The 16,604-nt window shown below is 32.9% G+C and overlaps 1 protein-coding gene across 3 annotated transcripts; it reads right to left on the reverse strand.

Moving 5' to 3' along the window:
- Positions 1–1,056: 1,056 nt before the first annotated feature.
- Positions 1,057–9,496, reverse strand: LOC107852961 (probable trehalose-phosphate phosphatase H). Of its 3 annotated transcripts, none has more exons than XM_016697993.2 (11): positions 9,292–9,496; positions 8,914–9,141; positions 8,201–8,341; positions 6,407–6,478; positions 6,229–6,324; positions 5,689–5,745; positions 5,491–5,592; positions 2,823–2,970; positions 2,628–2,698; positions 2,053–2,145; positions 1,057–1,411 (listed from the first exon to the last, which is right to left on the reverse strand). In XM_016697993.2, exons 2-11 carry the CDS (start codon positions 9,103–9,105, stop codon positions 1,304–1,306), a joined length of 1,080 nt encoding a protein of 359 aa, XP_016553479.1. In that variant the 5' UTR covers positions 9,106–9,141; positions 9,292–9,496; the 3' UTR covers positions 1,057–1,303. The 3 variants fall into 3 exon arrangements, with proteins under 3 accessions (XP_016553479.1, XP_016553478.1, XP_047269262.1); XM_016697992.2 differs by having other exon boundaries at positions 8,914–9,162; positions 9,292–9,489; XM_047413306.1 differs by lacking the exon at positions 1,057–1,411 and having other exon boundaries at positions 2,014–2,145; positions 8,914–9,162; positions 9,292–9,491.
- Positions 9,497–16,604: the final 7,108 nt, after the last annotated feature.

Raw genomic sequence — 16,604 nt, forward strand, 5'->3', positions numbered from 1 at the left:
AGTTTTCACTTTAAGGAAGAAAAGTTCTCCAAAATTGGTAGAGAAAAGAATGTTCTTATGTTTATATTGAAAAACATTCCTTCATGTGGATAGTGAGGAAAGAACAAGAGATGCATCGTACCGTCATCGTCATTCTTCTTTTGGAGGCAAGAACAAGAGATGCCTCGCACCGTCATCGTCATTCATCTTTTGGCTCAGCTTCGACTTCGGCTTCAAATTAGGATTTAGATTTGGATATATCAAATAATCGAGAGATTGCTTTTTTGGACAAAATTTATTTGAAACTTGAAACTAAGTGAAGTTTTAATCCAAAAATTAAATAAAAATATTTTCTCCATTTGCGAACGTACTTCGAACACAGTGCGAACACAATCAAAATATACCTCGAAGGGATGTGATCCTTTGAGCCAAGAGACACACTGGTGGGCGCGTAACCGCGACCTATGTGTGCACCTAGCATCCTGTGGATGCATGTCCAATGCAAAACTTACTGAAAATTGCCAAACGCGACTTACAGGTACAGATCTGGTGCAGGATCAGTGCAGAACTTGCGGAGGTCGCGTGCTCTTCTAGAAAATTCTTTTTTCGGGAATCATTGCTTTCTTTTTGAAGCAAAACTTTTTGGCTATAAATACATGAACTTTTCCTCAGGTAGAGGTATGAATTTTGAGTTGAAAAACATCTTTTTCTTCTTGTAAAAAGCTCTAGAGTGATCATCAAATCGTTAAGTGAGTTAGAAGTTCAGACAATTTTAGGTATCGCTATTTTCTAAAGTGAATCATTTTATCCTGGAAGGAAAGGTTCAATTAACCTCAGATACTTGAGGGGAATAAATTCCTGAAGGACATACCTTGAATTCGTGGACATGATTCTGTCATTTCTATCTTCATCTTACTTTCTTTTAAGTTTGGTTTTACTGTTTTTTCAGAAAATAGTGGAAACTTTATTTTGCTAGTTCATTTAAAATTGTTGGAACTTCTTTATAGTTCTTGAACTTAGTGTTGAAGTTCATCTTGATAAATACAATTTTTCCACCCAAAAAATAACACAATCATGTATAAGGCCATAGAACTAATGAGAAACTTCATTCAATTCCATCTTCCATTTTTTCTATCTCAACTACTCATCAAAAGGATAAGTAGTGTTTTCACTGGTCGTTTAACATGACTTAAACCCTCGATCTACCAGTTGATGATGAAGGCGTTAGACCATTTGAGCAGGCATTGCTTTTCTTTCTCCAACCTTCTTAGTTATTTATAAATAACAAAGTTATACAGAAATATATGCACTAATTGGACAATTCTCAATACTTTAAAGATGTTTTGATCTCCTCAAGTTGTTTTTGGATCTTAGAGCGTCTCCTTAAAGACAACCTTTTCCACTCTACGAGGCGTTGTAGAAATTTCATAACCTGCCAAAGCAATTACATTATATAAAAAAATGTTAGTACTAAAGTTTTACAATATAAATATAACAAATGGAAATAAGTGACAAAATAATAAGCAATTAAATTTGTTATACAACAATTAAGTTTCTTTTTTTTTTCCTTTCTATATCCATGTTGGAAATGGTTTTCTTCTTTCTAGTTTTTTTTTTTTTTTTTGAGAAACTGTTGAAGACATAATTAAGAAAATAAAAATATGTTTCTCTATTAAATTAATTTTTAAATGAAATGATCGCACATTAGTCTCAGCAAATGATCAGGCACACGAGAATATGAGGGGATGTTCTAAAGACATAATTAAGAAAAGATAAAATGTGTTCTCTTTCTGACAACTTAAACTTTAAGATGGAATGAAAACACACTAAAAAAAACTAACATATAGTCTTATCCAATTTAATTAGGAAACAAGCAAGAAGTTTTGACAATATTTTAGGTATCAAAATTAGTTGCTTAAGAGTTGAGCAATATTATTAATGATCATTTCATTCATCCAGTAGTTTCTAAAATGGTAGCTTCTTACCAAAACAAAAATGAGTGTATGCACTAGGTTTAATGTACTTTACTTGATTTCCCAAAAGAAATTTTTAATGGTTACAGATTCTTCTTACCTCACATGGTTCTTGTAAAGAATAAGATGCATGTGTGTCTTTTGGAACTTTAGAGACAAGAATGCCAAGGCCTTGCCCTCTTTTGCTGAGTACCTATTACAACATATAACAGGATTAATAATTAAGAAATGAGTCTCGGCGTGACGGTGTACACCTAGCCCATGTTGGGCTAGTCACTGACTAGAGGGCGACCGACCTACCTACCGGATCAAGTTTAACTTCCACTAGTATGAAACAACATTGTATATTATCAAATCTATCAAAAAGAAAATATTATTAATATAATTTAAGTCATATATACTAATGGTGAAACATTTAGGTTATTCAAAATAAGTGTATTGATAAACACTAATTGAAAATCTGATAAAAATGGTAAATGAGCCTGCTATCAGAAATTAAAATTTACTGATAATATAAATAAATAATTATGTATAATATTAGTGTGTATAACTTAAATTCTTAAAAATAATAATCCTTATGACTTAAAAAATTAAGTGAGATAACTTTTTGCGATAAATTAAAATATATACTACTAAATTTTAATAATAAAAAGGGTAAAAAAGAACATATGAAACCTTGAATGCATCTTCATCTGTTCGATCATCACCAATATAAATAGGAAACACATCATCACATTTGGCATATCCTGTTGAATAAGAATAATTATTAAAGTTATATTAAATAATTGTAGTTATTTTTTTAATATTTTATTTTAGTTATATACTAAGCTATGAAAATTAATTAGTATTCAAAAACTAGAATATGCTTACCAAGTGATTGAAGCAAAAATTCAATCGCTTTTCCTTTGTCCCATTTAATAATCGGACGGATCTCTAATACTTTTCTTCCTTGGGATAATATAAGCTTTGGATATTCTTTCAACACTGACCTAACTTCCTGTGCTAGTTCACCCCATTTCTGTTACATAAATAAATAACTCATCATAAAATCAAATCGGATCTTTCTATTAAAATTTCGATTCTCTGAAGTGTCAAGTCTTTAAAGAAAGCCTTAACATTATCTGTGCTTTATGTAATCTATGCTTTATCTAAACCATAATATAAAGATGCTTAACTTTCTATTTAGTTTTACTTTTAAATGGGACATGTAAAGATAATTATATGCACAAATAATGTGAAGATTTTATTTGAGTAAAATTCACAAATAACCGTCTTTTAGCATACAATTGAAAACTAGACGTTGTGTTGAGGTTTAAATTTGTACAAATAAAACTCCAGAATATATACTATTATGGGAATTTTACTTGTGGAATTTCCATATTCAAAACAGAGGCTATCTCGTACAAACAAAGCTGAAAAGTGGTCAATGAGGTTATTTTTATAGTAATTGTTTTTACACTACAAATAAAGTGACTTCTAATCTAAGATGGTAAGTTAGTTATCATTTTTATACTATATTGCTCGTTACCAATATTTATAAAGAAATTTCACTGCAATTATACTGGTGTAAAATCATAGGGGTGTAAAACTTAAACCCTTAATAATGACCTTTAATTATGTCATCTACTCATGGTGTTTATTGACTTGGAAAAGGTGTATGACAAGGTCCCTAGGGAGGTTCTGTGGAGATGCTTGGAGCGAGGGGTGTCCCTGTGGCGTACAACAGAGTGATTAGGGACATGTATGAGGGGGCGAAGACTCGAGTAAGGACCGTGGGAGGAGATTCCGAACATTTCCCGATCTTGACAGGATTGCACCAGGGATCAACTCTTAGTCCGTTTTTATTCGCCTTGGTGATGGATGTGTTGACGCGGAGTATACAAGACGAGGTGCCTTGGTGTATGCTTTTTGCGGATGATGTCGTTTTGATTGATGAGTCGCGACAAGGTGTTAATGATAAGCTGGAGGTTTGGAGACAAACCCTGGAGTCTAAAGGTTTCCGGTTGAGTAGGACCAAGACGGAGTACTTGGAGTGCAAGTTTAGTGACTCGAGGAAAGAGTAGGAGGTGGTAGTGAAGTTGGATTCTCAGGCGGTTTGCAAGAGGGATAGTTTTATGTATCTTGGGTCCACAATTCAGGAGAATGGAGAGATAGATGAAGATGTCTCTCACCATATTGGGGTAGGTTGAATGAAATAGAGGCTTGCTTCGGAAATTTTATGCGATAAGAAGGTGCCCCCTAAGCTGAAAGAAAAATTCTATAGAATCGCAGTCCAATCGGCTATGCTATATGGAGCGGAGTGTTGGCCGGTTAAGAATTCTCATATCCAAAAGTTGAAGATGGCGGAAATGAGAATTTTGCATTGGATGTGTAGATTTACAAGGGCTGACAGGGTTAGGAATGAGATTATTCGGGAGAAGGTGGGTGTGGTGTCGGTGGAGGATAAAATGCGAGAAGTGAGGTTGGGATGGTTTGGTCATGTGATGAGGAGGGGTACGGATGCCCCGATTCGTAGGTGTGAGAGTTTGGCTTTGGATGGTTTCAAGTGGGGTAGGGGTAGACCGAAGAAATACTGGAGAAAAGTGATTAAACATGACATGGAGCAGTTACAGTTGACTGAGGATATAACCCTAGATAGGAAGATATGGAGGAAAAACATTAGGATAGAGGCCTAAGGTGTGTGGGTGAGTCGTAGTCTGTAGTTAGGAGGGCTTTGGTGTCTTTTGTTTAGCAATGTACAATTTTTTTGTGGATGTCGTGCCTATGTTATTTTATCATGTCCCGTGCTTTTGATGTTTTTTGTATACTGTCCTTTATCTTGAATCGGGGTCTATCGGAAATAACATCTCTACTTCTTTAGAGGTAGTAGTATGGACCAGTGGCGGATCCAAGAATTTATTTCAGCGGATTAAAAAAAATAAAAATATAAATGTGTGAATACGTCAACAAAATATAATTTCTGTTCTTTTTTTTACTATAGCTGTACAGGACAGCTACTAAAGCAGTTGTACAAAACAGATTTTAAAAAATAAAGCAGGTAGTGGAAATCGAACTCACGACCGAGGGCTAAAGGAGCAACTCAAGAAGCGGACATAGAATCATTGGGCTATCCAACAACCTTGTTTTTAGGTTGTTCAAAATTAATATATATATACATAAATATAGATTTTCTACATTATATATACAACGTAATTTTTTATCGAAAGGGTTCAGTTGAACCCCCTGAATACCACGTGGGTCCGCCCTTGATATGGACTGTACATTCTATCCTCCCCAGACCCCACAATGTGTGAATATATTGGGTTTGTTGTTGTTGAATCATGTCATAATTGAAAGGGACATGGGAAGTTTTCTATTAAAGATCTTATACAATTGACAGTACTATGTGAGATGCCTTTCTGTCTCGAAAAATTTTGCGGACTCAAAAATATAAGATCTAAATTCATATTTTTATGAAACCAAAAAATAACTCACACAACTGTGTCAATTTAATGAAACATAATTTTTTTCATAACGTAATTGTGCAATTTGTTTATACCTTATCATCAACACAACGAAAATGCACAGACACACAAAATTTGTTATTCTCCACTATAACACCTTCAGCAGACTTTGTTTTGTCCAACAATTCTTTGTAAACCTGAAAAACTCATTGTAAATAAACATGGTTATTCTTGTTCTTAGTCAACAGTAATTTACTTAATATTAGTTCATAAAATCTTTGATGGTGACTAACCTTATTAATCATTGGAAGAAATTCATTTGCCGGTTGGAAAAGAACTGTTTGAGCTCCCTAAAATTTCAAGCAAGAAAATGACAATGTAAACAAAAGTTTAGATAATGCTTAAAAATAATATTGTTAATCATCATCGAAAGTGAGATTATAATAACTTTAAAATACGGCACGTGACATGATGGAACAAATTAAAATACGGTAAAAACTTATCCATACTGATAACTTACACCAACCAAAATCATACATGACGCATGTAGTAACATAGACTTTATTTTTAAATTGTAATAATTATACACATTGTAATCTTAATTTTTGACCTAACCATGGTAAACACTAAACAGAAGTGACTGCAGATGTATCTAAACACAGTACTTTTAATGTATAACAGAAATTGGTGTATAAGAATCTCACTAAAATTTCAAAGGACTACCTTAATATTCTAAAATATATAATAGGTACAATGCTAAGAATCGATGCTCCATTCTTATGAACTAAGTGGAGATGATGCAGTTGTAGAGATAACTAATTAAGTTCACTCACTTTCTTATAATATTTGGAACCTTTTGAAGGTCCTTCAATATCCATCCCATGACTTCCTGCATAATACAATTCTGCCAATTGTACAAAATTGTATACCTATAATTATGCAAATTCCGAAATATATAAGAACATAATAAAAAATATTTTTAAAAATCTTCCAAAAAAGAAAAATAAATACCTTGTCTCTGCATCTTCCGCTGACTATAGCAGTTGGGAAATATCTAGCAAGATTTTTCACTGTTCCTCTCATCTGTTTCACATAAGGAATGAATTGGAGTTTGAATAAAAGGAAAACTTACATAAATCCCTGAATATTTAAGTGTTATTACATTTTATCCCAATTATTTGGGTAATTACATCATGTCTCAATTTTTCAAAATTTTGATACATCTCTTATAATGTGATATATATAAAAAGTTATATATTTAAAACTGACTAGATATTTATATTAGGAAGTAACGGACTTTGTTTTAATATGCAGAGTAAATCATGCTCAATCAGTTACAAATTGGATTTCATAGACCGAAAATCCGCAATTCCCCTCGACCAAATTTCAAATTTGAAGTATCACCCATAACCGGAGATTCAAATTTAAAAATTTCGTTGGAATTGACGTAAAGGGGTCACCTTTGGTGGGCTATTGGTGATGCCGGTGAGGTGTTTTTTTTGGTAGGCAGTTATGGAGTTTTCCGGTGGTATGAGTGGGTCTTTTTTTAGTGGACCGGCGTTGGTTCACTGGAACATTGAGCTCCATTGATGGGGATGGCTGCTTTGTTCTCCTCTAGTGTGAACAAAATGTATCACCCATTAATAGCATATGAATCACCTAATAATTGATGACACCGGTGGGCTAATGGTGACACTGGTGGGGTAGTTTTTTTGGTAGGCTATTATGGGCTTTTCCAGTGGTTAGTAGGTCGTTTTTTCGTGGACCGACGCTGGTTCACCGGAACGGTGAGCTCCAGTGATGGGATGGCTGCTCCATTCTCCTCCAATGTGAACAAAATATATTACCCATTAATAGCATATCAATAACCCAATAATTGAAATAATAATTGTATTTACCATATGAATCACCATAATACCATATGTATCACCCATTAATATCATATGTATCACCCATTAAAACCATACAAACTGTATCTATCGTATGAATCACCATAATACCCATATAACGATATCATATTTATCATTCATCCAAATCACCATTAAAGAATAAACATGTGTGTTAGTGGAGGAGAGAAAATCAGGAACGGAGATTTTTTAATTGATTATTATTTGGGAGAGATTTTAGGGAAGGTAATCTTTGAAAAAAAATATCTTGCATGAGTTAATGGTGGAGTAAAAATTGGATGTGGGTTTTGTTGATATGTATCAAGAGTAAAATTGAAAGCCGAAATTTAATATAAATTTTTAAAAGGTAAGAGATATTGGGTAATATAAATCTTAAGTTTGAATTTTGTGTAATTTATCGTTGAATAAATAGTAGAAATACTCGAAGAAAATGAAGACTTTAATTAAGTTGTCAGCACACATAATGTTAGAAAATGTAATTGAGTTAATAAGAAAATAATAAAATAGTCACCTAGTTTAATATGGTATCAGTACAACAGAGGTTGTGTGCAAGAGACTTGCCACTATCCATATCAAAAAAGAATTGCATAATAGAATCAAGCTCGCATACGAAATAATCAACATGTTAAAGATTTTATTAAATAAATAAAATTGTGGCTTTCTAGAATTATTTAAACGTATAGATGATATTATCACACACTTTAACGAATGATTAAAAAGAATATACAATAAAGTCAGTTTAAAAATAGTTACCACTATTATAAAAGGCAATATTCTGATGGACATCCCATCGAAAATTGACTTGTTAAAGAACTTTTTACCATTGGAAAGTTCTTCGACGATCCAATTTTCGAATAAATAATAAACAACCTACTAATAAAAAGTTAATAGCACTTACAGCATCAGACATGAAAGCTTGATCAGGATCATCAACAATGGGAGAAAGGGTGCCATCATAGTCTAGAAACATCACTATTTTCTTCCCTTTAGAAGCACTTGTTATATCCTCGAACATGTCAACTGCCGATGGATGATGCACCTGTTTCATTTATATATTAACACAACTATTTAATTTCTTTCAATTAAGATGATCTCAAAATGTCGACATCTATTATGTCATTTAGCAATAAAACAACATAATCTTTTACAAAACATTATACGTTGTAGTGATCATAATTTTCTTTTAGGATAATTTTTATAAGATGCAATTTAAAAAATTTAAGTTTGTAGGTTTTAAGTTCTAGAAATGAAACTTATTGAATTATGAATTAACCATTTACACATATTCTGAAAACTCAAGCTAAAACTCTAATTCCGTCTCTAATTTTTACTCTATCAATGTGTTTTAGCATATAACTTCCTTCATCTCAAATTAACTTTCTTATTTCTTTTTACACGTCCCTTAAAAACATTAATTAGCAGGGTGTTTTTTTAAAAAAAAAAAAAAAAAACTATTTTATTTGAACAATCGGTACACTACCTAATGAACCTCCAACACCAATGAAGGTTCATTTTGTCCGAAACTTCTTAAATGACATAATTTAATTTGTTTTTTTTTTTTTAGAAATGATGACAGATAATTTGATTATGAGGAAGTATAATTGTACTGACCATCCAAGAAGTCCTGTCTTCATAGAGAGTTGTGGACATGTAATCATGAGTAGGAGAAGAAGCTCTCATTGAATCAACCCATGATTTAATAATTCTTGGACCACCAGTCATTTCAACAAATGTACTCTTGCTTGTAATATCATTGATGCAACTTCCCAGCAGTGGCGCCTTTGTCACTGCCGTCGCAAACATGGCAGGGTTGACACCGGATTTAGGACCGGACACATTCTGTTTAGTCATTGTTATTAGCTGCCCAGACAGTTTTTTTTAAAAAAAAAAATCAATCAAGAGAGGTTCATTTTTTCTGCCAAAAGAAAAAGGAAAGAATAACAAATTAAAAACCATTACGAAGAACAAAGAGAAGATTAAATCTTTTACCTAAATTTGTCTGAGTAATTGGTCAATAGTATGAAATCTGGAAACTTCAGAAAAATTTTGGCTAACAAGAATAGTAAAGATCACTTCTTCTAGTGCGCACCAAAAACAAAGTGTTGATTGCTGAAAGAGTGTGAGTTTGTGTGATATGGGAGTGGTTTTTAGTTATTTTATAGTTGTAACTAGATGCTTATTTTATAGTTGTAACTAGATGCTAATGGGTTGTTTGGATGAGAATAAGGTATTTCGGATAATAATATAAAGATTAAACTAATGTCATAGTGAATATAAAATTATTGATAGATATTTCGCTTATTGGACTAAAAAGGGAAGTGTACTAATTAATACTCGTATTTGTATGATTTAAATAGAATAAATTAGGATATATTTTAATTTTAATTTTAACTTTCTTTTTTCAAAAGAACTTTGAAAGAAGAATTTTTTTTTTAGACAAATATGCCATTTTGTGAGCTCCACAGTAGAGCAGAGTTGGTGTAGTCTGTCAGTTGTCTCTCCGCCATCACCATAACTGCCACTTCCAGCTTGGATTATATGCCACGTCGGAAACAACTGAATCTCAAAACATTCGTTTTTAATTAAATTTTGTATCAAATAAATAAAATTAGAATTATAAGTAAGTGAAACTTAAGAAGTACTCCCTCTGTTTTAAAAAAATGACATATTTTGACTTGATACGAAATTTAAGAAAGTAAAGAAAATTTTTAAATCTTGTAATCTTAAATAAAAGTTATGTCAAATATTTCAAAAGTACTCTTTAATCCTGTGATATTAAACAAGTCATGTGGAAAGTTACAATTAAAGTGTTGTCAATTTTTTTTTTATTTTAAACAGATTAAAAAAAATAGGTGATTATTTTTTGAAACCGTGAAAATAATATAATATTGGGGCAATTTCAGTTACTCCTTGTCGGTTTGATGAAGAAATAATTTTTTGATGATTCCACTTCAAAAGATTGATTATTAATAAGGATCACCTGAAGTCTATAGAGAATAGCAGAAGTTATGAAAGTAGAAGGAAGATATTGAATAAAAGAGCTTGGGTATAGAAGAAGATTACTTTATATGCTTTGTATTGAATTTGTTTTTGGATGGTTATAAATTTACAAGGCTATCCCTATTTATACTTGTTTATGGATGGTTCTAGAAAATCTTCTAGGCACATCTACAAGAAAATTTTTAGTTATTTTTATCTTCTACAACTCTAAAATATCTAGATAATTCTACAAGATAAATATCTAATGATTTTTATCTTCTACCACTCCTCTAGAATATCTAGATAATTCTAAAAAATATTTATTCAAGATACTACACTAGGATATTCTAGAAGAACATATGGTATTTCAAAAAATCATCTTTAACTTTTTTCACACTCCCCCTTAAAGTGATATTTTGGAAATTACCCCAAGCTTGTCATGGAAGAACTCAAATGAAGCTTTAGGAAGTGACTTGGTGAAGATATCAACAATATTCTCCTAACTTCGTGCTTTCAAAGTAGGAATACCGTCAAGAACTTTTTCTCGGATGAAGTGATGTTCTACCTCAATGTGCTTAGTTCTTGCATGCAATACTGAATTGTTTGCGAGCTTAATGGCACTTTGATTGTCTCCAAAAGATGCAGTTGACTTTGATATAGATAGTTGCAAATCTTCAGCAAGTTTTAAAGCTATACACATTTTTTAGCAATAAGGGTTGTTGTTTTATATTCTGCCTCCTTAGTTGATAAAAAATAGATTCTTGCTTCTTACTACACTAAGAAATACTTATTCCACCATAGAGAAAAATATAGCCCAATGTAGATCTTTGGTCATCCATATCGTCACCATAATCAGCATCAGTATAACCCATTTATATCAAATCATTCTTCTTTTGAAAGAATAAGCTCATATCTAATGTTGGGTTAATATATTTCAGAATCCTATTTGTAGCTTCCAAGTATGACTTTCTTGGTGATTGCATAAATCTACTGACATATCCAACCGAAAAAGCACTACCTGCTTTGTAATAGTCAAATACAGAAGACTTTCAACCAAAGCTCGAAAAGGTTTTGGATCTAAAAGATGTGATCCTTCTTCACACCTGAACCTCGTACACGTCTCAAGAGGAGTAAAATATTTCTTGCTTTGTTTCATCCCAAACTTGTCAACAAGCTTCTTGGCATACCCTTTTTGAGTAACAAAGATTTCTTTACTGGTATTTGTCACCTCTGATCCAAGAAAATGATGTAGTTCTCCCAGTTTCTTGACTCTAAATATTATGGAAAGCTCTTCTTGAAGTTTTTTAACTTTATCATCATTATTTTCTGTTATTATCATGACATCCACGTACAAGAGAACAACTATATGCAAGTTTCCTTGCTTCTTAACAAATAAGCTAGGATCTGAATGTGATGCAACATAGCCACAAAAATTTAGATATCGAGCAATTTTTTTATACCACACTAGTAGAGTCTGATTAGACCGTAAAGTGCCTTTTTAAGTTTGCAGACATAATTCGAATGCAAGTTAGAGACATACCCGGAAGGTTGCTCCATATAGATATCTTTGTCAAGTTCTCCATATAAGAAGGCATTTTTACATCAAGTTGCCACAGTTTCCAACCATGTGAGGTTGTCATGGCTAGTACAACTCGAACTGAGATCATCTTAGCCATCGGGCTAAAGATTTCTTCGTAGTCTTCACCATACTTTTGAGAAAAGTCTCGAGCAACCAACCTTGCTTTATATCTATCTATACTATCATCTGCTTTTCTTTTGTTTTTGTAAACCTATTTGCAAGACACGAGTTATACATCTTTTGGCTTTAGAACAAGGTTCTAAGTTTGATTTTCACTAGAGCTTCCATTTTATCATCCATGCAAAGCTCCCATTCTTTGACTCATTTAGCATCTTCGAAGAATGAAGGCTCTTCATCGTTAATTACCCCTGCAAAAAAACAAGAATATGTACTAATAAAGTTTTCATCTCTGAAGTGAGATGGCGTAACAATAGTTCTACTTGGTCTTTGTGAACCAAGTAAATCATCTTCTTGTTGAGCTTCATGTTGTTGAGTCTGCGGGCTCCCCCTTTCGCTTAGCTCCTCAGTAATTTAGTTCTCTGGAGAAACACTTATGATGGGCAAGTTTGAAACTCCAGGGTTCAATGATTTATAACTCTCTCCTTTCGATGAAACTTCATAATATAAGGAAATTTCATCAAATATGACATCTCGAGAAACAATGAAACGAAGAGTTTTTGGGTCCATACAGTTCTAATCTTTTTTCCTTTTATCATATCCACAAATATACATTTTCTTGCCTTAGGATCCAATTTGCTACGCTGAGAATCCGGGATATGAACATAACGGATAGATCCAAGGACTCTAAGGTGTTTAATGTTAGGCTTTTCTATAAACATCAATTCATAAAGTCACATCATGTTGTTTGGAGAAAGCGGCATCCTGTCGATTACATCCGCTTCCCATTTCATACCTTCAGCCCATAGGGATCTAGGTAATTTTTAGCATAAATGCAACTCTTACATATCTCTGTTAAGTGGAGAATATTTCTTTCAGCCACTACATTTTGTTATGGCGTATCAGCACAAGTAAGCTCTCTTCTAATGCCATGGTGACGACAAAAAAAGAGAAAATCTTCAGAAGAGGACTCACCACTGTTATCTATTCACAATCACCTTATCCTTGAACCAAGCTCGCCTTCCACAGTTTTCTTGAACTTCTAAAACTTGTTGAATACTTCTGACTTTTCCTCATAAAATTAACCCATGTGAATCTAGTAAAATCATCAACGAAAAATAGCATATAAGAGTAGTCAGAGAACGAAAGAGTTTTTATTGGCCCTATCAAATCACTATGAATTAGTTCTAGAGAAGCTTTGCTTCTTGTCAAGGATCTATCAAATGGAAGACTATGTGCCTTTCCATATTGATATCCTTCACAAATCTCTCCTCCACCAAAGTTGCTTAAGTTAGGTAATCCTTTTACTAGATTTAATTTTACCATGGCTTTTAATTTATCTATATTAATATTCCAAGTTTAACATGCCATAAATATGTGTTATCATTACTACTCGTATTCTCAATATATGAGTAGAGGCAGATAAGACATATAAATCATTAAATCTTATTGGTATGAATGATATCTGCCTTGATTTCTTTGATATTTCAAAGGAACTTCACATCATGTGGACCAAATAGTAGATAACCTCCCGTATCTATGGCATTTAAAACTGAAAATATATTTTTCCTCATCCCTGGAACATGAAAGATATTGTTAAGAACGATTGAGTCTGCTTGCTTCTCGTTGATGACAACTGTGCCTTCGTTATCCACGTGATGAACCGTATTGTCTACTGTTACAATGACATCATGACCATTGTATTCTCGAAAGTTGAAAAATATAGATCTATCTGTAGTGACATGATGCCCATGTTCTGAATTCACGATCCAGTCTCTTTCAAAATTGGTGGAAGTCATGGCATCCATTACTCGACTCTTAGCTACGAAACACTTCCCCAATCTTCTTTTTCTTCTTCAATATCTTTCTTAGTTTAAGCCATATTACTCTCTTTGGCTTGACAATATCTTTTTATGTGTTCCATTTTTCTACACCAATGACATTTGAGAGTCTTATAGTTATTTGTAGACTCTTCCCTTCTTTCTTGGTGAGCTTGAACCACTTGTGGATCGAGAATCCAACATATCTTTTGTTGTTTTTTCTTTAAAGTTCCTCTTACCAGCTACAAGAGCATTTTTTTCTCCTTCTTTCATTGATACCGCAACCATTTGTTTGGTTAGTAACTCCTATAACGACAATAAATTTTCAAACTCCTCCAAGGATGGTTGTTAAGCCCATTCATGAATCGATGTCACAAAGGGAATATATTTTGGCTTCAAACCACGAAAAATATTTCTTCTTATTTGTGCTTAAAATATAGTCTCATTTGAGTTTAATAAAGAGGTCTCAAAATATAATTCTTGATCTTTAAGAAATACTCTGCAATAGAAAGATTACCTTGCTTGGCTTTAGCCAATTCATTCTCCAATATCTGTAGCTGAGCTTCATTCTTCTTATCAAATAAATGATCAAGGGTCCTCCAAATATCATGAGCTGATTTACACCTTATAATATGGTCAAATAAATTGGAGGAGATGGTCCTCTTCAGAATGAACTCCGCCTTCTCATTAATCTATTTTCACTTCTTGTATGCACTACTATTCTCCGATCCATCATTTAGAGTACTTGTGTTACTCCCATTAAAAACATCTCAAAAATCCTTGCCCACGAGGTATGATTCCATATATGTCTTCCATACCTTGTAATTGGACTGATTCAATAGCTTAATTCCTATTCCATTAACACGACCGCTTAAATTCATTTAGACAAACTAGTTGAATCGATCACAAACCCAATCTTGAAATAAACATAAGCTAATCTATGACTTCGACTCTGATGCCATGTAGAGAATAGCAGAAGAAAAGTGTAACTGGGGAGACCTTCTGCTAGACGAAGATCGTTAACTAAGATCGAAGATTCAACTAAAGAAGGGGAACTTATGAAAGTAGAAGGAAGATATTGAATAAGAGAGCTTGGGTATAGAAGAATACTTTATATGCTTTATATTGGATTTATTTTTGAATGGTTATAAATGTACAAGGTAATCCCTATTTATACTTGTTTATGGATGGTTCTAGAATATCTTCTGGACACATCTAAAGGAAAAATCTAGTGATTTTTATCTTTTATGACTCTAGAATATCTAGATAATTCTATAAGATAAATATCTAGTGATCTTTATCTTCTACCACTCCTCTAGAGTATCTAGATAATTCTACAAAATATTTATTCAAGATACTACACTAGGATATTCTAGAAGAGCTTATGATATTCCAAAAAATCATCTTTAACTTTTTTCATAATATGATTAGTTTAATTTTCTAAGCATACTAATGTGGGGATCAAATTGTCCATTGCATGTCCATAAATCAGAATTCTGTTAGCCTCCTAAGATAATGTTTTAATAATGTCAAACTAACAAATGGATCTTTACACGATAAAAGAAGCAAGATACTGGAAGATTGTTAATGATGAAAGACTAAAAGAAGCAAGTAAGGGAGCAGGCTCTAGGAATGGAAAGAAATCAAATCAGGATCAGCGGCATCCAAAGCAAATAAATCAAAGAGAGAACAAATGAGAGAAGAATTTCAGCCCTGCGATTTTGAGCAAATCAATTCAATCATGAAATTTTTAGTACTGATTGCAACACATCAACATCAATCACAATAAAGAAAAGATCACGGACATATCTAATATGGACGTATCAAAAGTCAAAAATAGATATATCTGATATGGACATATCATAAGAATGCATTCCTCAATCAAGAAATCAATTTAGATCCTTGATTGAGAAAAAATCTCTTGATTTTTTTATGAAGAGTAGCAGTCGAAAACTATAAAAGAGGAAGACTGAAGATGGATATGGGTTATACAACTTCAAATAGGAATATCAAAGTGTCACAATCTTAGTCTCACAAGGATTTGTGAATCTTAGTTTACAATTGTTATATAAAGAGTAGGATCGAGTCAACTTTGTAATATAAACTGAAGTTGTGTCACATGATCTGAAGAACAAAATAAGTCTTCAGAACATGTTTTCCATCATTATACTTGAGGCGACATTAAACGATCTAAGAAAATTTTGAAACCCAAGGGGACTGAAAGTAGGCACCACATTGGTGTTTCAAACCAGGATAAATCTCTGTGTCTTTACTTTATGTTTAATTATTTATTTTCTTAATTGTTTTAAATCTAACCTGTCTTGTGAAGTGTACTGATCTGCTGGCGAGTCGACTTTGAGGAGTCAGTAGTCGACTCATAAAAAATTTTCAATTCACCCTTTTATTGAATTTTAAGTGGTATCAGAGCAGGTCTCACCAATAGTGTTGCTTGAGTAAAGCTTCTCCAGGGTGGCCACTCCTCCATAAAACTACCATACTTTAATGGACAATATTACTCTTATTGGAAAAAATAAGTTCAGAATCTTTGTCCAATAAAATTATTTCCAAGCATGGATTGTCATCAAGAAGGGTCCAAAGCTGATTCCAAGACTTATAGTGAAGTTAAAGGACAAAGACAAAGAATCTAGCAGTACTGACATAGAAGACCTTAAAAACTTCAAGGTCACCAAAGAGCAACAAGGGGTAATTCAAACTAATGCACATGCTATAAGTTTGATTCATTGTACAGTTAGTGGAGAAGAATATGACAAAATATCAACTTGTGAGACTGCAAAAGAAATGTGGGA

This window comes from Capsicum annuum, chromosome 5 (assembly GCF_002878395.1).
Source record: "Capsicum annuum cultivar UCD-10X-F1 chromosome 5, UCD10Xv1.1, whole genome shotgun sequence".
NCBI lineage: Eukaryota > Viridiplantae > Streptophyta > Magnoliopsida > Solanales > Solanaceae > Capsicum > Capsicum annuum.